This window comes from Myxocyprinus asiaticus, chromosome 41 (assembly GCF_019703515.2).
Source record: "Myxocyprinus asiaticus isolate MX2 ecotype Aquarium Trade chromosome 41, UBuf_Myxa_2, whole genome shotgun sequence".
Classification (NCBI taxonomy): Eukaryota; Metazoa; Chordata; class Actinopteri; order Cypriniformes; family Catostomidae; genus Myxocyprinus; species Myxocyprinus asiaticus.
This window is the reverse complement of record NC_059384.1, coordinates 17,296,718-17,320,406: the sequence shown is the minus strand read 5'-3', so window position 1 is coordinate 17,320,406 and position 23,689 is coordinate 17,296,718. Positions and strand designations below refer to the sequence as shown.

The window sequence follows — 23,689 nt, the reverse complement described above, 5'->3', positions numbered from 1 at the left end:
TTGAATATCACCACAATGCCGTATTTACCAGTAGAAAAAACATTTCTTTAAGCTCGGACATAAAGGGATAGTTCACACAAAAATTAAAATTTTGTCATCATATACTCACGCTCATATTGTTCCACACCTGTATGACTTTCTTTCTTTTGAGGAACACAAAGGGGGATTGTGGCATGGGGGGCGTGGTCATGTGTCGGTCTGCGGGAGAGGGAGAGCGGTAAGGCTCGTCACCTGGCTCACAATTATCTCTAACACCTGTCTGATGCTCTGGCGTGCCTTTTAAGTCTCCCTCCGCCATCACTATAATGAGAGACAGGTGTTAGAGATAATTATGAGCCAGGTGACGAGCCTTACCGCTGTCCCTCTCCTGCAGACCGACACATGACCACGCCCCCCATGCCACAGGGATATTTTAAAGGATGTTCTTTTCGCTGAGTGGATAGTCACTCGCTTTAAAGCTTAAAAATGCACCCCAAAAGTGTCATTAAAGTAGTCCATGCAACTTGTGCATACCATAACTAATGAGGTTTGATGTTATCTATGTGTCACCATATTTGATTTACAGGAATTGATCACTGATTTTTATGATTTATATGTGAGAGTGAAAAACGACTTAAATTTCAGGTCTGTTCATCATAAAGAGTGATCGTATGTCTTCAGAAGACTTGAAATATGACACACAAGTCACATGGATTACTATTATGTTCTTTTCTGGGGTGTTTTGTAAGCTTTAAAGTGACTCAATATTAACTGCTTTTGTATAGAAATCAGCGATTGCAACAATTTTTAAAATATCTGTTATTTTGTTCTACAGAAGACAGAAAGTCATACGGGTGTAGAACAACATGAGGGTGAGTAAATAATAACAGAATTGACATTTTTAGGTCAATTATACCTTTAAGTTGACTTGAGTTGAAGGCATGTCAATTTAAGAATTGTAGCAGAAGCAGGGGCCTGGGTAGCTCAGCAAGTAAAGATGCTGACTACCACACCTGGAGTCACAAGTTCAAATTCAGGGAGTGCTGAGTGACTCCAGTCAGGCTTCCTAAGCAACCAATTGGCCCGGTTGCTAGGGTGGGTAGAGTCACGTTGGGTTAACCTCCTCGTGGTCGCCATAATGTGGTTCTCACTCTCGGTGGGGCGCGTGGTGAGTTGAAGCGTGAAGCCTCCACACATGCTAAGTCTCCGCGGTAACATGCTCAACAAGCCACGTGATATGATGCGCGGATTGACGGCCTCAGACGCGGAGGCAACTGAGATTCGTCCTCTGCCACCCGGATTGAGGCGAGTCACTACGTCACCACGAGGACATAGAGCACATTGGGAATTGGGCATTCCAAACTGGTGAGAAAAGGGAGAAAAAAAAAAGGGAAAAAAAGAATTGTAGCAGAACAAATTGGTATTGGTCATTAGTTTTGATTGTGAATATTGACTACAGTTTAGCTCATGTGCAGAAGGTTGCTAGAATATAATGCACATTTAGACAGTTTATGAGGTGATAGGCATGCTTGACAAAACATAATTTCTTGTCATTCTTTGTGGCAGCATGTGATTTATAAAATATATAGATGAAGCATCAATTACACAATTAACGTTGTGTATAACAGAATGTATTTGATCATCAATATGTTGCACTAGTGTCTTTGTCTGGAAATGAAAAAGAGAAAAAGAAATATGGAATTATCTAACGCATCTATTTTTTTCTTACCAAAATCACTTGAACACATCACATTGTAATTGCCATTTTCCGAGCTGATAAGGAGGAACTTCCCAGGATGAATTGAAGGCAGCATAATTTCTCAGTGTAATCATCACCCATTACTAAATTTGGTTCAGAGTGTGAAATGACTATGCCCAAATGTCATGCAGCCCTTTGGCTCTAACAGTTTGTGAGTGTGAGTGTGTGTGTGCTAGATTTGACTCATTCTCTCAGTTCTGGCTTTAGAGGTCTCAAGTAAGGACAGGAGTCTAAGCCAATGTAGTCCTGTTTACATCAAATAAAAAGTGACTGATCTGCTGTGAGTGTGCTTGTGTTATGTAACCTGGCAGGCCATCGGCCAAACTTTCACCTGTACTGAGACAGATTAGAGATTAGGCCCACTCATGTTGCACCTGTCAGAGTGCTGTGTGAGCTTCTGGCTGGATCAGAACCAGTTTGGCTTGGCTCACTATGCAGCCACATGGGCCATGATGTGGAAGAGGAGAGGGTACACTGCTGCTTTCTGTGAACTGGCTTAAACAGATGACTGTAGGGATAACACTCTGTGCATGTCTCTTCCAACAGTACACACATATACCCAGCTCTCAAAATGACTGCTGTCTAATACAGAACACACACATCTGCCTGTGTATACATACAGATAATCCTCTGGTACGAACACAAAAACAAAGCAATCTGACGATCTACATCAGGATTAGCAAATACCATCAAAGTTATTTTTAAAGCGAGTCATTCCACTCGTCAGACATCTTTGTATCTCCCCATGGCAGCTATTTTTTAGTCATGCAATTACACCTCCTACTTAAATCTCCAAATTAGTGTGTCAAGCTTATGGTGTATCAAATATTAAATCTCTATATACTATCTCTGATATATTCTCCATCCTGTTTTATGGTATATACAAACTTTATGACAGGAAGAACACTGCTATTAATACATGTTGTTCCTTAACAGAGTGAAAGAATGATGCACTATTATGTTCAGCCCATCATCCTCCTCATTAGCCCAGCATATATGACTCAGTCTTCCAGTGAGTCAAGAGCTCACGGTGCAGCAAAATTGGAAACAACAATAATCAGACTCACTGTAGTATGGAAAAAGTCTATTATGTGGGTGTAGCGGAGCATGTTTTGTAACGTGAGGTTGTTTTTGTTTTTTACAGCTATTATGTATGTGATGGGGGCTCTGGGTCCAGCTGCAGGGTACCTGCTAGGAGGAGTTTTGATTGGCTTCTATGTGGATCCCAAAACCATCGTTAACATTGAGCAGAGTGATCCATGCTTTGTTGGCAACTGGTAAGATCTGTTTTTCATGTGAGTAGAGCAATAATCAGCTTTTACTTTATAGGTTATTCAGTATCGTTTAAATGGCACTGTTTGGCATTAGCACTCAACAATGCCATTACATCACTTTGCTTTTAACAGGAAACAACAGTGTTCACAGGTAAAAAATTTATTCAACAGCCATTCCTTCTCAAGTACTAAACTTGTTGCATTTTAAGCCTAATAGTTTTATAAATATAAATATTATTTCATAAATTATAATATACATTTTTATTAAAATATTCATAATGAATATTATTTTGTATTGTTGTAGCCTAATGATAATTTAGTTGTTATTGTGTCAAAAAGCAGAAATTAAACAATTATTAAAAACAGTTTTGCATATTATTTATCAGACACTTAAAAACAATTTGTATTGAAATCAGCTGTAAAATAAAAATTAAAAAAAATCTGTCAATCTCTACATAAGAATGCGTGTTTTGCTTGTGTGTGTCAATTATCCTTAAATCCATATGGTTATGTTCGCAGGTGGAGTGGTTTCCTGCTCTGTGCTTTTGCCATGTTGTTGGTCATTATTCCCATGTTCACCTTCCCCAAGAAACTACCCCCTCGTCACAAGAAGAAAAAGAAAAAGAAAAAGCATGGGGCGGACGATACCCCCAATGACGTCGACGTCCTGAAAGAGAAATCCAACAGCAAAGGCCAGACTGTCGCATCCTCCATGGGCTTTGGCAAGGACATCAAAGGTATGTGTTTGATGAAGAATGGATACCTTAAAGGTCAGGTGGTGATTCACACTAGAGGAAGTGTGCATGTAAATACTGGAACGTTACCTTAAAAATCTTGCCCTTTTTTCCTGTAATCAATGAACCTCAACACAGTCTAAGAAACGCCAGATTAGCAGGGATTAACCCTATTTCGGTCATCATGTAGAGAAGCCTACAGCCAATGTACAGTAAAACTGCTTCACTGCAAATCCGTGCTTTCATTTTGGGGACATCCCTGTTGAGAAGACCAGCACATCTGGTCACCAGCATATGTTGTGTTTTGGATGCTAGTTTCCAGTATGAGATACTGGTGTTCTGGTGTCCCCACCAGCCCTCTTATCTATTTTAACCAGCAAGAAATCCTTGGTCAACTAACTTAACTTGGTAGAACTTGCTGGTTGATCAGCAATTTTACTTTTGAACACCATGGCTATGCTTGTCCACAAGTTAGACCAGTTTCAGACCAGCATTAACCAACCTGAACCTGTATGGACAACATCGCTAGTATAAGCTGGTCTTTTCAACAGGGAATGCTTAATATATAACAGCAATACATAACATCATTATTCACCACAAAAAGTGCTCTCATGACATAACTTTGACAGATCTCCATGTCATTATTAACTTGCCGTTATTACAGAGTCAATCCCCTAGTGTAACCTGAGGTTAAGTGTCTTGCTCAAGAGCACATTGGAAATAGTTAATGAACTACCTGCAATATTTCATTTACCAGCCCAAATCTTTAACCTCTAGGCTTTATCATCCCCTTATTTAATTACACAATTCTGCTGACCACCAGTGTCAGGAGATTTCCAAATGGCACTGCTGCTATGAAATCACAGATTGATGATCAAGCTTTAAAAGATATAACTGGAGATTACAGAAGTTGCTTTTTCAGTATTCACCTGGGAAGAGCATTAATGACAATATTGCCTCTCTCAACACTAATTTGATCCCTTTCATTACTGACTACACTGCTGCTGGCAATTAATAAATTATTGCATATCATATCCATAACATATCCTTTTTAAAGGAATATAAATTTGTTTACTTGTGCTAATAACTAAGGTCAGGGTTCAGATAGTCATTGGAAATTTAAAATAATTTATATTAATGATTTCCAGGCCTTAGAAATCATGGAAATAAACAAAGTCTTATGTTATGGAAAAGTCAAGGTCATGTCTATAGTGAAAATATATTTTTCTAGTTATGGTCAGCTGTGAAATATTTCTTTGGACAGAAATATTAAGTTATATTTAAAAATCCTTATCCAGTATGCAAACAACATGAAAAGTAATGGAAATGTATTGGTCAAAAGATGTGAGAACCCTGTAAGCATACTTGTACCAGTACCTAAATCATAAAATCGTGTTTGGCTTGGTCAACAAGGGAAATCTAAAAAAGTAATAAAACAAAAAAACAGCGCACAGGAACATATATACACAGGAACAGTATATATATATATATATATATATATATATATATATATATATATATATATATATATATATATATATATATATATACATGCAGCTCTGGCATTAGGATTATACAGTGTATACACAAGGAATTTGCATTGATGCAAGCTATCATTTTGACAACACAATTTCATAACAAGGATGCAACACAAATGGATAGAGACTTCATGAACAATAATATTAACTATACTAAACAATAAAGCGGAGCAAACAAACTAATACATTTCAGTTGTAAAAATCTCATTGCTATTTTCTTCACCCTGTTTCAAAATTGTAACATTAGTACAAATTATTAATAGCCAGGAGAGCCTTTTGTCCTGCTTTGAAAAATACATGCATGCAACTATAATCAAGAATTCCTGTTCTATAAACCCACTGTAACCTACTTCCATTACCCCCCCCCCAAGTGCAGCATTGTGGAGCAAATTAATGTTTGATTATAGCCTGTTACCATGGAGACAATGTTCTAACCTGCTAACTGAAAGTTGTTGCTTTTATTGGCCATGATGAAGCATCTGGCTAAAACCTACAGGATTGAAATGGATTAGCTGATGAATCTGGAAGAGATGTGGAGACTCCATGCTTAATTTTAGCAGTCTTTACATTATTTGAACAGCAAACATACACTATATTGCCAAAAGTATTCGCTCACCCATCCAAATAATTGAATTCAGGTGTTCCAATCACTTCCATGGCCACAGGTGTATAAAATGAAGCACCTAGGCATGCAGACTGCTTCTACAAACATTTGTGAAAGAATGGGCCGCTCTCAGGAGCTCAGTGAATTCCAGCGTGGTACTGTGATAGGATGCCACCTGTGCAACAAGTCCAGTCGTGAAATTTCCTCGCTTCTAAATATTCCACAGTCAACTGTCAGTGGTATTATAACAAAGTGGAAGCGATTGGGAATGACAGCAACTCAGCCACGAAGTGGTAGGCCACGTAAAATGACAGAGCGGGGTCAGCGGATGCTGAGGCGCATAGTGCGCAGAGGTCGCCAACTTTCTGCAGAGTCAATCGCTACAGACCTCCAAAGTTCATGTGGCCTTCAGATTAGCTCAAGAACAGTGCGTAGAGAGCTTCATGGAATGGGTTTCCATGGCTGAGCAGCTGCATCCAAGCCATACATCACCAAGTGCAATGCAAAGCGTCGGATGCAGTGGTGTAAAGCACGCCGCCACTGGACTCTAGAGCAGTGGGGACGCGTTCTCTGGAGTGACGAATCACGCTTCTCCATCTGGCAATCTGATGGACGAGTCTGGGTTTGGCGGTTGCCAGGAGAACAGTACTTGTCTGACTGCATTGTGCCAACTGTGAAGTGTGGTGGAGGGGGATTATGGTGTGGGGTTGTTTTTCAGGAGCTGGGCTTGGCCCCTAAGTTCCAGTGAAAGGAACTCTGAATGCTTCAGCATACCAAGAGATTTTGGACAATTCCATGCTCCCAACTTTGTGGGAACAGTTTGGGGATGGCCCCTTCCTGTTCCAACATGACTGCACACCAGTGCACAAAGCAAGGTCCATAAAGACATGGATGAGCGAGTTTGGTGTGGAAGAACTTGACTGGCCTGCACAGAGTCCTGACCTCAACCCGATAGAGCACCTTTGGGATGAATTAGAGTGAAGACTGCGAGCCAGGCCTTCTCGTCCAACATCAGTGTCTGACCTCACAAATGCGCTTCTGGAAGAATGGTCAAAAATTCCCATAAACACACTCCTAAACCTTGTGGAAAGCCTTCCCAGAATAGTTGAAGCTGTTATAGCTGCAAAGGGTGGGCCGACGTCATATTAAACCCTATGGATTAAGAATGGGATGTCACTTAAGTTCATATGTGTCTAAAGGCAGATGAGTGAATACTTTTGGCAATATAGTGTATATTAGAAAGGATGATGACTGTTTTGTGAGATGATGGTTAGAACAAAGCAGGTCACACTGCTGATGAGGATGTTAACCTCAAAGCATTTTTTTGAAGACAAACTGCAAATTAAAATAAAATTAGCATTTTTTTATTTGTTGTAAGTGGTCAGCTGATACAGTTTTTTCAAAGGCAGTACAGTTTACCTTCCTGAGTCGAAGTATTTCTTATTGAAACAGGAGGTTTGGGTGGGACATATCAAAGGGCTCATCATTGGTATTTAGAGTACAGTTACATTCAATAAGTATTTTGATTACTGAAGAGATTACTTTGCATTTTATTGTCATTTGTTTCATTTAATATTTAGCCCTTTCAGATGGAAAAATGTATACATATAAATTATGCGATCCAAAGTGCATTTGAACAGCAGTGAAACACTTTCTTATGATGTGTTACATTCATACTAGCAGACAGAGAAGTAAGTTTGAAGTAAGTTTGGAGCAGAAGAAATAGAAATAAACCTTGTGTAAATTGTCAGCTTTACATTAAGCTAAAATGCTGTTTCTAGTCATTTTACATGCACATGTTATCAGGCACGACCATATTTTTTTATCAAGAAAATTCACGTTGGATCATAATTTCTTTTTTCTAGTAAGACTTTTGATATTAGGGCAAAAATCATATTCTTGATAATAATTTTGGTATTGTTTTCCTTTAAAAATATCTTTAAATCCTTAAAACAAGATCAATTTGATTTATCTTGTTTTAGAAACAACACTGCATAAGATATTTAGGTTTTTCAGAGAATGTATTTTTAACATGTATATTTTGTCTTACTGTACTGGCAGAGTTTTATAGTCAAAACAAGTGAAAAAAATCTACCAGTGCTGAAGAAGTAATCCAAAGTATTTAGAATACGTTACTGACCTTGAGTAATGTGACGGAATACGTTACAAATTAAATTTTACAGCATGTATTCTGTAATCTGTAGTGGAATACATTTCAAAAGTAACCCTCCCAACCCTGACAGTAGATGACCTCAGTGCTAACACACATGGACTAAAAGCCAAAAACTCACATTTTTACTTCACTGGGTGTTTAATGATAAAAGGTGAGACTCAAAATGGCTAAATATGGGCAATTAAATGGCTTGGCTGAAATATTTGTCTATCACTATTTCCCATGCTAGAATAGTTCTTTATTAGCACATGTCGGCCATTAGTTAAAGGGTTAGTTCACGTAAAAATGAAAATTCTCTCATCATTTACTCACCCGCATGCCATCCCAGATGTGTATGACTTTGTACTCAACTTAGAATAATATTTCAGCTCTGTAGATCCATACAACGCAAGAGAATGGTGACCAGAACTTCAAAAGCTCCAAAAAGGAGACAAAGTCAGCATAAACGTAATCCATCAAATCCAGTGGTTAAATTAATTTCTTTTGAAGCAATCCAGTTTGTTTAGGGTGAAAACAGACCAGAATATAACTCCTTTTTCACTGTACATCTTGACAGCAGTATCCTTGGCAATCATGATTTCAAGCTCGACAGTAATCAAGCACAAGATGTAAAGTGAAAAAGGAGTTACATTTTGGTCTGTTTCTCACCGAACCCAACTGGATCACTTCAGAAGACATTGATTAAACCACTGGAGACTTTTATGCTGACTTTATTGCCTTTTTGGAACTTTTGGAGTCCTGGTCACCATTCACTTGCATTGTATGGATCTACAGAGCTGAAATATTCTTCTAAAATTCTTTGTTTGTGTTCTGCAGAAGAAAGAATGCCATACACATCTGGAATGGCATGAGGGTGAGTAAATAATTAGAGAATTTTAATTTTAGGGTGAAATACCCCTTTAATTAATATTTAGACAAGTTATAATAATATTTATTTCAATGAGTGTTATTGTAAAGCAGATATAGTGTAATCTACTGCCTGGGTATGTGTGCAAATGCACAGTTGTTCTACAGGGGCATTTGCCATTGGTTCATGCAGAGAGCACTGATGCTGATGCTGTTATTTTTGTGGTGTTGTTGGGCAGATCTCCCCAAGGCCGCCATAAGGATCCTCAGCAACATGACGTTCCTGTTTGTTAGCCTGTCCTACACGGCCGAGAGCGCCATTGTCACTGCTTTTATCACCTTCATCCCCAAGTTCATCGAGTCACAGTTTGGAATCCCTGCCTCCAATGCCAGCATTTACACAGGTACAAGATTGTCTCGTTTTAATTAGGGCCCTAGCACTGAAAGTCCAGAGGCCCTATTGTTCTTCTAAGGATTATTATTAGGGCCCAATCACTGAAAGTGTGGAGGCACTATTGTTCTTCTAATGATTATTATTATTATTATTATTGTTAGGGCCCAATCACTGAAAGTGTGGAGGCTCTATTGTTCTTCTAAGGATTATTATTAGGGCCCAATCACTGAAAGTGTGGAGACCCTATTGTTCTTCTAAAGATTATTATTATTATTATTATTGGGTCCAAGCACTGAAAGTGCAGAGGCCCTATTATCCCTGCCTCCAATGCCAACATTTACACAGGTACATGATCGTCTTGTTTTAATTAGGGCCCAAGCACTTTCCAAATATCTCAGCACAGATGCTCTCACATAAGGTAACGGGAGGCTGACCAGGATGCTTTATCAAAGCCAGGCAGGAGAAATTGCTATCCACTTCTGTCCGCCCGGGTCAGGTAGAGGGTACCACCATGAGAGCTGACTTTGATCTAGTTGATTTACTACCGGTATATAAAAACGAAACACTATTTAGTGTTCAAATTCCTAACCCTAAGTATGAGTAATAATACTAATAATATTAACCATTTATAATATCCCTATGATCTACACTCTGTTTATCAACTAACAAGGTTCTGATTTTAGAGTCATTATTTTGGCTCTTAAGCTTGTTGCCAGGATACCGGGAGAAGTATTGTTGCAATGTTGACTCAACTATGCTTGTGTTTTCTGATTATAATAGGAAAACAATTCCTCAGCTAGGGCTGTTCAAATGTAACTCTGCTAGACTATGGGTAGAAACACAAGACTTCCATCCCTTATGGATAAAGTCTCAAACAGAAGAGCGGAAAACATGTTGCCTCTGATTTAAACACAGTCCATGAAACAGCAGATCAAATATACATCTTCTCTCCAGCTTTCTTACTAATTAATAAAGGTGCTATAAATCACAGCTTTTCTCTAAGTGCAAAAATGCTTGAACTATTCATAAATTACCTGCATGAATATCTCCAATATTCCTATCGTTTCAAAAGGCATTATATTAAGGCCCCAATATACTTCATGCAAAATCGAAGAACAAATGGGTTAATGGGTGTTGTCATTTAGAACAAAATCTGGCCAAAAAAAGTTGTTTTTGAGTTTGTTTCATAACAGCTCGCCTGGGCGAACTTTTAGGAAATCTCTAACCAGCTGCTGAACACCTTCTTACTGCCATTGTTCCACGTCATCGGTAGGTGTGACCTGAAGCTTGACCTACTTTGTTTACATTGTTCAGTCAGTCAAGATCAGTCAACATGCACACACCGGCGTGCAGAGTCTTTAGCAAGCTGGTGCAAATGTACCTACATCTGTACGATCGTTCACGTAGAGACATTTTACAAGACCATGTCATGCGTTTTTTTAATTTTTTTTTTATTGTCTACAAAAGGAATACAATTTACTCAAATACTCTCAAGTGCCCATTCACTCATGTGCAATCTGCAGCAAAATCCATTCACGCATCTGCCCAAAGTAAGATATGTCTCTCTTATCATCATTCTTTTGTCTGTATTCTGCACATTAACTCCCATTATACATCCATCTTTGCAGTAGTATCAGTCATCATAAATTACAATAACATAGTGTAATCGGCGCATATTATGGCCATGTATAACATGTTAGCTCATTAGCTGCATTAATTCAGAATGTAAACCAGACAAATTCAATATGTTCTACTGCAAATATATTACTTTAAATCATCATCAAGTGGTTAAAACAGCTTCTTTTACTGACCTCATGTGAAATCTACTTATAAAATGAGGCATAAAGTCATTGAAAACATATTTTAATGTCACACTAGTTAAGGTTTTACATGTAGCATCCTCATATTTAAATGCTCCTCTAAACTCCTCTAAACGCGATGTGGCGGGTGTCTGAATGTTCGCAAACAGTGTACCGTTGCTCAGCTGTTAAGAACTTCTTATTACCCCTGAACAAAGAATGAAGAAGAACTTCTCCTGAATTATATCAGGGCCTTTAAAAGGCTACAGGGAAAAGAACAATAAAAACAGTTTGTTTACAAATTCCGATGTGAAATGTGAGTGGCGCTTGCCTATGCAGAACACACCGCTATGATGCCAGAACGCTGTTGCAAAGGTTGCTAAGGTGTTCTGAGATGTTTTTAGCATGTTGCAATGTGGTTGCTAGGGTGTTGCTAGGTGGTTGCTTACTAACTCAAGTTAAAAACAAATTATAATAATAAAAAAAAACACCACAAAGTTTCTACATATGGATTAGGTCCCTCCTTTTATGTGAATATATGTGACTTTTTCACCCATTTTATCATCCACCAGGCAAAAATTGTAAGTCTGATCGCTTAGAAATAGTACACTTTTCATTATTAGGATATCACCCACGTCTGTAGCACAAACAGTGCGGGAGAAATTACATAGCGAAGTTTAATTCTCAGGGTTAGTGGTTTTGAGATGTATGAGCTGTAGTAATAGTACCATAGCTGATATTTTTATTTTTACATTTCTTGTGTGAATCTATTCTTTTCAAAGCATTGCTTAATTACTTCCTTAACAAGCTCTTTAGTTTTTGCATCTAATGTTGTCTCCAAGGCCCATGACATCAGATGGCACTACAGCGATATGAATGCGAAAAAGGGTGCAAGAGAGATCTGTCAGTGGGCTGTGGTCATTAATACCCTGCTTCACTCCAGCTTGTGGCCTACAGCAATATCTGTACTCTGCCTCGGCATGTCCTGCGCTCCCCTCCTCCCCAACACAGCTTTGCCAGCTGTGCACACAGCCGTGCTGAGTCTCCTAGGACAACTTCTCAAGAAGACTCCCCTTGTATAACTCCCCTTCTCTCCTACTAAGATATACTGTGAGGTTGTTTGAAAAGTGCTCCTTTCCCCTTCTCCTCTCATCACAGGAAGGTGTTCCTGGAGCACTACTGGCTAAATATAGCCCAGAGAAACACTGTATTGTCTTAACACAGCACTGGTTGTCTTATGAATGGTCATTCTTACCACCTTGTGAGGTTGCATGTGTTTATCTGTGTGTGGGTGCACTAACATTTGTTGGAGAGTAAGGAAGTTAAGCAGGCAGTCTCAGCAAACGTATTTCCCAGATTAGCATCGAAAAATGTGATTCATTTTATCGAATCAGTCATTTGATAGTTCGTTTTAATGGACTGGTTCAAAACAATGATTCAATGATTCATTTTAATCATTCCTGCTGAAAAGACTAGCTTAAGGGGCAGTAACACAGCTTTGAACACACACATTTTTTTCGGACAACGCAACGAACCAGGATATGAAGTCACCTAGGAGGGCTTCTGGTGTAAGTAAATAATTCATCACAAATAACAAATAATATTATATTAAAAATGTTCAAATATATTGTCTACTCACTTTCATGCAACAATAAAACTTGCAGCTTTGATATACTGTATGTATCCTTTGAATTGAGCCAAGAGGTCAGGGTGTTACGGCACAAAATGTAGTGTGACCTCCCCTTTAGGGGCCGTTCAGACTGAATGCATTTTTGCACTATAAAAGCTAGACGCAGCACAACAATCGAAGGCAGATGTCCTGAAACATGTTTTTAAAAGATGAAGTTATTTAAAACTTGACACAGCGTCTAAAAAATGTGAAACTCCTGCGCGAGATGCTGAAAAAACAGCAAGATATGGAGAAATGGCCAAAGACGTCCATCTAGCACGTTTACATAGAAAAAACAAGCGCAGACGGACACAGAAACATGTTCGATGTGAAAAAATGCGACTGTATTCTGGATGTATGCTCCACCGAGAAGCAAGGCCTATGCATTGTCATGCATAGTCATAGCATTGTCATGAAACCCTTGCCATGGAGAATTACATTGAGGAAGCCCTTGGCTCCGGTTACATCCGTCCCTCCACCTCCCCAGCTGCTGCAGGTTTCTTTTTCGTAGAGAAGAGGGATGGAGGTCTACGTCCCTGTATCGACTATCGAGGCCTGGACTCTGTCACCATAAAATATTGTTACCCATTACCACTTGTCCCCTCAGCCCTTGAACAACTCCGTGAAGCCAAGATCTATACCAAACTTGATCTAAGGAGTGCTTATAACCTCATCAGGATTCAAGAAGGGGATGAGTGGAAGACTGCTTTCATCACCACCAGGGGGCACTATGAATATTTGGTCATGCCATATGGACTTGCTAACGCCCCCTCAGTTTTCCAGTCCTTTATCAACTAAATATTCAGAGACTTACTGAATCATTGTGTGGTGGCCTACATTGACGACATCCTCATCTACTCACAAAACATTGAACAACATATCCAGCAGGTCAAGACAGTCTTATCATGTCTCCAGGAACATCAACTATTTGTCAAGGCAGAAAAGTGAGTTCCATACCTCTCATACCACTTTCCTGGGTTACAATATCAGCCATCAAGGTGTGGAGATGGATGTCTCAAAGGTAACAGCAGTCATCGAATGGCCTCGACCTTCTAAAATCAAGGAACTACAGCAGTTCCTGGGCTTTGCCAACTTCTATTGCCATTTCATTGGGAATTACAGTACCATTGCAGCTCCACTCATGTCGTTGCTCAAGGGAAAGCCAAGCAAGTTGCCATGGAACGATGCCGCATACCAAGCCATCCCTCAAGTCAAGCTTCACGACCGCTCCGATATTGAAACATCCTGACCCCAATCTTCCCTTCATCGCTGAGGTAGACACTTCAGATTGTGGGATTGGAGCGGTCCTGTCACAACATCACAGAACACCAGGCAAGCTTTACACTTGTGCCTTTTTCTCCAGGAAGTTGTACTCAGCTGAACGTAACTATGATGTGGGGAATAAAGAATTACTTTCCATGAAAGCGGCACTCGAGGAATGGCATCACTGGTTAGAGGGGGCAGTCCACCCATTCCAAATTATCACCGATCACAAGAATCTTGAATATATCAAGACAGCTAAGAGATTGAACCCACGTCAAGCACAGTGGTCATTGTTTTTCACCAGGTTCAATTTTACAGTCACTTACTGTCCTGGCAGCAAGAACAGCAAGGCAGATGCACTATCACGCAGACATGATCCACCTCACCTCCAACCTCACCCTGGGTTCATCCTGCCACCATCTGTCATCATAGCACCGATTAACTGGGACATCATGGAGGAGATACAACGAGCACAACAGCATGAACCATCACCACCTAACTGCCCCCCTGCCAAGCACTATGTACCCCAAGCTCTACGTCAGAGGACTATCCTATGGGTCCACACTTCCCTGAGAACAGGACACCCTGGAATCCAAAGAACTGTTACCCTGGTACGTAATTCTTTCTGGTGGCCATCGTTGATTCATGATGTGACTAACTATGTGAAGTCTTGTCAGGTGTGTGCCCAATCCAAGACCCCCAGAGAACTGCCCATGGGTTTGCTTCAACCACTGCCCATACCACAAAGACCATGGTCTCACCTGTCCATCGACTTCGTCACAGACCTGCCAAACTCCCATGGATATACTACCATTCTGGTAATAATTGATCGATTTTCTAAATCATGTAGACTTGTCCCTCTCAAGGGTTTACCCACTGCCATAGAAACCGCTAATGCTTTGTTCCACCAAGTGTTTAGGATCTATGGCTTACCAGAGGACATCGTGTCTGATCGATGTCCACAGTTCACGTCCCGAGTTTGGCAGGTGTTCTGCAAACAACTGGACATTAATGTGAGTCTCACCTCTGGTTATCACCCTCAGGCCAATGGACAGGTGGAACGTCTAAACCAAGAGATTGGCAGATATCTTCGGAGCTATTGTAGCCATGAACAGGAGAAGTGGAGCGAATTCCTGCCTGCCGAATATGCACAGAATTCCCTCACTCATACCTCTACAGGTTTAACCCCCTTCCAATGCATGATGGGCTTCCAACCCCTGATGTTCCCTTGGTCAGGAGAACCTTCACAAATGAAGCGAGAGGGTGTGGGACAGCGCACACGTCCAGCTACAGTGAGCTGTCCGAGCACAACGCTTCCAGGCTGACCGACGGAGGCGCCCCCATCCCAACTATCAGCCAGGATAGAGGGTCTGGTTGTCCACAAGGGATCTCAAGTTGTGGCTACCCTGCAGGAAGCTCAGTCCAAGGTATGAGGGTCCTTTCAGAATTATCCATCAAATAAACCCAGTTACTTACAATTTAGAGCTTCCTGCTAATTACCGCATTTCTCCTTCCTTCCATGTGTCTTTGCTGAAACCCGTCCACCCGGCGTCTGGCTCTGGAACCACGGATTCTGAGCCTCCACCTCCATTGGAGGTAGATGGAGCCCCAGCGTGTAAGGTCAGAGAGATCATGGACTCAAGATGACGAGGGAGCCAGATGCAATACTTGGTGGACTGGGAGGGCTACGGACCAGAGGAGAGATCATGGGTAGCCGCCAAGGACATATTGGACCTGTCCCTGATCCAAGAATTTCATCATGCCCATCCTAATCGTCCAGCACCACGACCAAGGGGACTTCCCAGTAGAAGAACACCAGGAGTTGTTTGTAGAGGGCGGGGGTTCTGTAACAGCCGAGGTTGTTACCCCTCCTTCCAACCACCAGAGGGAGCCCTCCCTGAATACTAACTCTGTACTGTTTCTTCTTTGGTGACTTCCTGTTTAAACTATATAAATACCATGCTGTTCCATTTTGACTTTGCGAAGTATTGCCAGTTTACCCTGCCTTACCAAGCGTTTTTCCATTGCTGATTGTTCTCTTGTTATGACCATTGCCTGTTTTCCTGAATTTACTGCCTTTGGATACCCCTTTGTTTTGTTTGCCTTGTTGGACTGTCTTTTTGGTTTATTGGATTATACCGCCTGCTTAACAACTACCTCTATTTGCCTGCCGATTTGGATTGTTTGCTTGTGTACTTTAATAAACCTCCTGCACATGGATCCTAACACCATCTCCATGGCCAGTTCGTTACATTATCAGAGAGAGTGCAATATGAATAGAGAGAGATGTGCTGTTTGTGAGTTGCATTGACCATGCTTAGGGCTGGCATGTACTTGCCTTGCCCACCCAATGTATTTACACAGTGAAGTGACATATGACAGCCAGCAGTCAGCTTTGACTTTCAAATCCCGACCTACACTGCCAGCACATGTGCTGCCCTCATGGAGGCTGCTCTGACATCACATTTCTGTCCTTGCTCACTGTTCTTATCTTTGTATTGTTTAAAGTTACTCCTCTACCAATCACATCTCAATGACAGAGAAACAACAGAGTTTAATATTTTCTTTTTTTGTGGTAGTGCTCTAAACCCTGTTTGTGATTCTTTAGGTATTTGTGCTGCTAAAACTTGTGAATATTATGCTCAACTTGAATTTTGTCAAGTTTGTGTTAAAGCTCATGTGTGTGTTTTTTTAAAACGTTAAAATACTTTCTCCTATCCCAATTTGATTTGATTAGTAAGCCATTTGTAGGTTGAGGTTTCCAAAAAATCAACATACTATAGCTTTGTGAGGCTATCAAATCATTGCTCTGTTTGTTCAAGCTGCATTGACTCCAATGGTGTCAGTTTAGGCCGGGACTATTTGTTTGTTCAAACAAAGACAGACGGATGGAGTATTCTGGAAAGGTTTTTTTTATAACAATGTTTATTTTTGTTATTCTGCTAGGTGACATTAATGCTGCAAAAATTGCACACTTAGGCTTTAAATTTTCTACTTTTATTTACTTTTAGCTTTTATTTTATCATGTTAATCAAGGTTTCTTGCACAGTCTTCAGTTGTGCATTACCATTATACTAGGACTGGGTAAAAATATTGATTTTTTTCTGATGCATCGCGATCTTCATTTGAATGATCTCGATATCGATTCTTAAATCCCAGGTTCAGTCTTTTACTTTATGCACAACTGTCTACAAATCACTTGCATATAAAACCAAATTTTGAGCAATGCCTCTAAAAATGTCTGTGATTAGCCACTGGCTGTTAAATGATCAGATTTCACTCACCAGTGATTGAGTACTATATTGATAAAGATGTTCTGCATCATTTGAGGGTTAAAGTTTGATTTGACTCATTCCTTGTAATGTGTGTCCAAAGTAATGTGTAATGTGCAGCCATCATACTGCTCAGGAAGGAGACACATTCTGTCTCCTAGAGAACGTAGTTTGGTGCGAAAAGTGCAAATCAATCCCAGAACAACAGCAAAGGACCTTGTGAAGATGCTGGATGAAACAGGTAGATGAGAATCTATATCCACAGTAAAACAAGTCCTATATCAACATAACCTGAAAGGCTGCTCAGCAAGGAAGAGGTCAGTGCTCCAAAACCACCATAAAAAAGCCATACTAAAGTTTGCAAGTGCCCATGGGGACAAAGATCTTACTTTTTGGAGAAATTTCCTCTGGTCTGATGAAATAAAAATTAAACTTTTTGGCCATAATGGCCATCGTTATGATTGGAGGAAAAAGGGTGAGGCTTGCAAGCCGAAGAACACCATCCCAAGCGTGAAGCATGGGGGTGACAGCATCATGTTGTGGGGGTGCTTTGCTGCAGGAGGGACTGGTGCGCTTTACAAAATTGATGGCATCATGAGGAAGGAAAAGTATGTGGATATATTGAAGCAACATCTCAAGACATCAGCCAGGAAATTAAAGCTCATCGCAAATCGGTCTTCCAAATGGACAATGACCCCAAGCATACCTCCAAAGTTGTGGCAAAATGGCTTAAGGACAACAAAGTCAAGGTATTGGAGTGGCCATCACAAAGCCCTGACCTCAATCCAATAGAATATTTGTGGGCAGAACTGAAAAAGCGTGTGCAAGCATGGAGGCCTACAAACCTGACTCAGTTACACCAGTTCTGTCTGGAGGAATGGGCCAAAATTGCAGCAACTTATTGTGAGAAGCTTGTGGAAGGCTACCCAAAATGTTTGACCCAATTTAAAGGCAATGCTACCAAATAATAACAAAGTGTATGTAAACTTCTTACCCACTGGGAATGTGATGAAAGAACTAAAAGCTGAAATAAATAATTCTCTGTACTATTATTCTGACATTTCACATTCTTAAAATAAAGTAGTGATCCTAAATGACCTAAGACACAATTTTTTCTACGATTAAATGTCAGGAATTGTGAAAAACTGAGTTTAAATGTATATGGCTAAGGTGTGTGTAAAGTTCTGACTTCAGCTGTAGTATAAATTATGCATTAAACTATAAAAAAATGTAACAAAATATGTGCAATATAATATCATATTTATTGATGGAATACATAGATTTGTAAATTTTTAAAAAGCTAAAATGTGACCAAAATGATGAAAAACAAATAAAATATAATTAGTCAAATAAATAGTTACCTTTAAGACTTCTATATGTAAATGACCTCTGTTATGATTGTATGTCCTCTTTGCACTGCCATAGTTTACACTGTTCTTTATCAGAGCAGGTGAAGAATGTGAATACTGAATAGGCAGTAAACGTGTGCTCATGGTTGTGATGTCCAAGTCAACAGGTTTAGGTTAAATCTTTTCAGACTATACCTGCAGACAGTCTTTTGACCAGTCTGACCAATCTCTCTCTCTGTGTTTCCTTTAGGGGTGATCATCGTGCCCAGTGCTGGTGTGGGCATTGTACTGGGGGGCTACATCATAAAGAAATTGAAGCTTGGAGCTCGTGAATCTGCCAAGCTGGCCATGATCTGCAGTGGAGTGTCTCTTCTGTGCTTCTCCACCCTCTTCATCGTGGGCTGTGAGAGCATAAACCTGGGCGGCATCAATATCCCTTATACCACAGGGTAAGTTAATTACTCAGCCATTAAAACCTTTCAGTGTTAGTTTTAATGTATACCAAAAGGATATGGGTCTCCTGTTTATGTTTTGTGGTTTCAGACATAGTTGAATTTAAGAATTTAAGAAACACTACACTACAACAAACTCTATATAAGAAGCATATGTTAAGCCACATTTCAATGACCCTACAAACAGTACAGTGGGTGACCACTTCTTTTTTTTTTTTTTCATTACAAAATATATTATCAGAGCAAAAATCTGAGTGAAAAGTAAAGTTGAAAAAGTAACATAAATTTCCAAATTTCTTAGTCTTTGATATGTCCCCTTTTTGCTTCAGTGACACATGCACTCAAGCTGGCATGGACTTCACAAGTTTGTGTAAAACTTGATGATCCGTGATATCCCAGAATTTTGAGAATGTTCCAAAGAGCATCTTGTGACCTATTCTGTTGTTTGCTTGCAGCTACCTAATCCTCTCCCCCTCCCCATGTAACGTACAGTATGCCATTTGATCTATGAAGTCCATTGTATATTTCCTGCTGTCTTCCTAACATGGCAGCCATTGGGTGATATAACAGGTTTCTTGTGCTAAGATCTCAAGTAGAGAAGTTAGCATGGCTCTGAGCAGCGAGACAGCGCATTTGTTGAAGACATGACATAAAAGTGTGAGGCCCTTTAAATGTATAGAGGTGCAGTGCGAGACAGATATAGAAATACAAAGCATGTGTGCTCAGATTAATGCGTCAACATTAACATTCCAAGGTTGTGCGAATAGTTTGCACAAACACTTTTCCCTACATTTCTCAAGGTTACAGTTCTCAAGCCTTTCTCATATTATATGCTGCACACAGTATACATGCTTAAAGAGATAGTTCCCCAGCCCCCTAAACAATTAAAATTCTGTTATCATTAACACACCCTCTTGTTGTCCCAAACGCATATGACTTTCTTCCATGGAATACAAAAGGAGATGTTAGGCAGTAACTTAAGTTGCCTAACATTTCCTTTTCTGTTTCACACAAGAAAACATATATGTTTGAAATTACACAAAGGTAAATAAAAAATGTTTTGGTGAACTATTACTTTAAGTAGTCTTTAAACATTTGCAGTCATATAAGGTTGAGAGCTGACTATTATGGTGTCTTGTTTTTTTTAGGATGGAGGTCTGTTTCGTTCTGTTTAAAGAAATAGTGGAGAATTCCAATCCCTGCTGTTTCTGTCCATCTTTCTAGCCATGTTATGCCATGACTGATCTCTCCATTCTGCTGTAGATCTGTAAAGATAATGCAAAGTCAACTTGAGCCTTTGCCATTTGCTCTGTTTAATGTGGGAAAGAGCTCTGTTTGAATTTGCCTGGGGTTCCCACAGCATTACAATAACTGTTTATTCTGTGTCTCTCTCCTTATTTCTCCTCTTTTTCTATCTCTCTTTTTCCCCTTCTCCCTTCTTTTCTAATTCCCTCTGAGAAAGCTGAGTGTTTAAAAGGATAGTTTGCCCAAAAATGAAAATTCTCTCATAATTTTCTCACTCTCATGTAATCCCAGATGTGTATGACTTTCGTTCTTTTCAGCTCTGTAGGTAATCAGAATGCAAGTGAATGGGTACCAAAATTTTGAAGCTCCAAAATGTATATACTGTAAAGGCAGCATAAAAGTAATCCATACAACTCCAGTGGTTAAATCCATATCTTCAGAAGTGATATGATAGGTGTGGGTGAGAAACAGATCAATATTAATGTCCATTTTTACTATAAATGATTTTACTGCCCAGTAGGTGGTGATATGCATGAAGAATGCGAATAGCCAAAAACAAAAGAAGAAGAATGTGAAAGTGGAGACTGGTAGTAAAGAAGGAATTAAATATTGATCTGTTTCTCACCCACACCTATCATATCACTTCTGAAGACATTGATTAAACCACTGGAGTCATATGGATTACTTTTATGCTACCTTTATGTGCTTTTGGAGCTTCAAAATTTGGTCACCATTCACTAGCATTGTATGGACCTACATAGCTGAGATATTCTTCTAAAAATCTTCGTTTGTGTTCTGCAGAAGAAAGAAAGTCATACACATTTGGGATGGCATGAGGGTGAGTAAATGATGAGAGAATTTCCATTTTTGGGAGAACTAACCCTTTAATGGGAAATGTGGCTATGAAAGTCATGTATATTGTTTGTACAGAGGGGCAACCAAAAATAAATGTTTGTAAACTGTATTGTTTATGCAATTTTTTGTTTTTTTAATTATTTTTACATACTGTATAAGACTTGCATTTCTTTACGTCACTTTATTATTCACAAAGCGCCAGTGGCACCAAATGAAATTGCAAATAATGTATTACTTCCAAACAGGTTTCCCCATTTTTTTTGTAATTTTTTTTTTTTGTTTTTTTTTTTTTGCAAATTACATACAGGTGCTTTAAAGTAATGTATTTTATTCTCAAATTTAAACCTCTGTCTCTCTGTGTGTGTGTGTGTGTGCATGCATGTTTTTTTGTTGTTGTTTTTTTTTGGTTTTTTAAGGCCGACACTGACTTTGACCCAGAGAAACTTGACAGGAGGCTGTAATGTGAATTGTGGCTGTCGAATCAATGAGTATGCTCCTGTTTGTGGCTCAGATGGCATCACGTATTTCAATCCCTGCCTGGCAGGATGCAGCACGGTTGGCAATGAAAGAACCGGGGTGAGACACATTAGATGTACTTCTGGACACTGTCCATATTTATGTGATAATCACAAATCATTTCAGCACAAACCACAAAATACCTGACATTGATATTAAATCATTAATCATCTTGTACATGATTGGGGTTCACTTATCAATTGTATACAGATGTGTGATTACTAGAGAATATGTCCTTAATGTGGATTGTTAAAAATGTTTAAAGACCAGTTTTTTCAGCTACATGTTTTTAAATGCAAACATCATACTGTATGTGTTGATCCTTTTCTCCTGATCTGGGTCATTGATACAGTGTTTACTCTTTTAAAAAGTTAAAACAGATTTGAAAGCTACTGTCTTATCATCTTATCTGTGTAATTAGGTCAGAGCATTGCAAATGTCAATTAACAATTTTTGAGATATCATAAAATATTTTTCACTCCCATCTCCCATATTAATGGCAGTTTTACACCTTGAGAGTTCTATTTTCCTTTGATTATTTTCGTAAGAAGCATTGTAAATTTGAAGCTGTTCAGTATTTCGCTGACATAAAAACATTTGCAGAATTACAGTCATTATCTTTCTTTGTATTTTCTGAATGACTGTGATGATGTTCATACATATTACTTTTTTCTCTGCAGATCAGAAATTACACCGACTGCGCATGTGTGCAGAGCAGACAGATCATCACCCCTCCCACTAGCGGTCAAGGCAACCAGCTGCAGCTGGTCATTGTGAAGACCTACCTGAATGAGAACGGGTTTGCACTGTCAGGGAAGTGTGATCGCACCTGCAACACTCTCATTCCCTTCCTCGTCTTCCTCTTCATTGTGACGCTCATCACGGCTTGTGCACAGCCCTCTGCCATAATTGTCACTCTTAGGTAACAAGCAGAATTTATGAAGACTTTATTAAGTGCAGATGTTATTATGTAAGCTTGCACTGCAGAGATGATCAAAAAGTAATCAAAGCAAATTATTAAAATGAGGAATCCATATTTTCTTAACATCTTACTTTACTTTCATGGGCCTTTATCACTATCAACTATAGCGGGTATGGAAGACAATAGCAAGGTTTTTTATTTTTATTTTGTGTTCCCATGTGCTCCTACAGCAAAAGAAAACATCAACTATTACAATTCCATGACTTTCCAAAAGAGGAAACAAATGTGAGAAATTTATTACGGCAGTCAGAAGAGAGAAAGAAGCCAAATTAAATGATACTCCCTCAACAGCTGTATTTAAAACCCCAACTCAGCAATGTAATTTTTTTTTTTAATTATTAATATTATTAATGCCAGGGTAATATAATACAAAAAATAATGTTATAAATTTGCATTAAATAAATTAAATGAAAAAGATATGAGTTTGCTAGATTAATGTGTCACCACAGTTTGTGAAAATGGTCCATTAGAGGTCAAATATGATTGTGACCACATAAGAGCTTTGAATTTGAATATCTAGAAATAATGTAATATATTATATTATAAAGGATGTAACACAATCACTGTTTTGTCTTTCTTTTGTAGGTCAGTTGAGGAGCAAGAGAGACCGTTTGCTTTAGGAATGCAGTTTGTGCTGCTAAGAACTCTTGGTAAGTTACAAAAAAATGCTGAATGCATTCACTCAGGGCCGTAACCACAATATACATTGAAGGGGACAAGTCCCCTCCAATAATCAGATATGGCCAGATAGTCCTCTCCAATAATTTATATCCTTGTTGCTGTTCTGCTGCAGTCCATTATGCACCGCTGTCTAATTGTCATTAAGTTGTTGCAGGAATAACACAATGGTTTAAAAAAGTGTGATTTTTTTTAGTGTGCTCTGTGGTCTAACAACGCTCGACAATGTCATTTGAAAAAGCCAATCAAATCGATGAAGCCTGGAACGGCCTTGCATTCACTGTTGGAATGCCGAGATAAGACTCAGA

The 23,689-nt window shown here is 39.3% G+C and overlaps 1 protein-coding gene across 2 annotated transcripts in view; it reads left to right on the top strand.

Moving 5' to 3' along the window:
• LOC127432059 (solute carrier organic anion transporter family member 5A1-like) overlaps positions 1–23,689 on the top strand; it is an 80,759-nt gene that overhangs the window by 50,618 nt on the left and 6,452 nt on the right. For both annotated transcript variants that reach the window (XM_051682849.1, XM_051682848.1), the window contains exons 3-9: positions 2,883–3,015; positions 3,532–3,749; positions 9,147–9,311; positions 18,904–19,102; positions 21,622–21,781; positions 22,402–22,643; positions 23,289–23,353. In XM_051682849.1, coding sequence (XP_051538809.1) covers positions 2,883–3,015; positions 3,532–3,749; positions 9,147–9,311; positions 18,904–19,102; positions 21,622–21,781; positions 22,402–22,643; positions 23,289–23,353 — 1,182 coding nt within the window. The remainder of the gene's footprint in view (positions 1–2,882; positions 3,016–3,531; positions 3,750–9,146; positions 9,312–18,903; positions 19,103–21,621; positions 21,782–22,401; positions 22,644–23,288; positions 23,354–23,689) is intronic.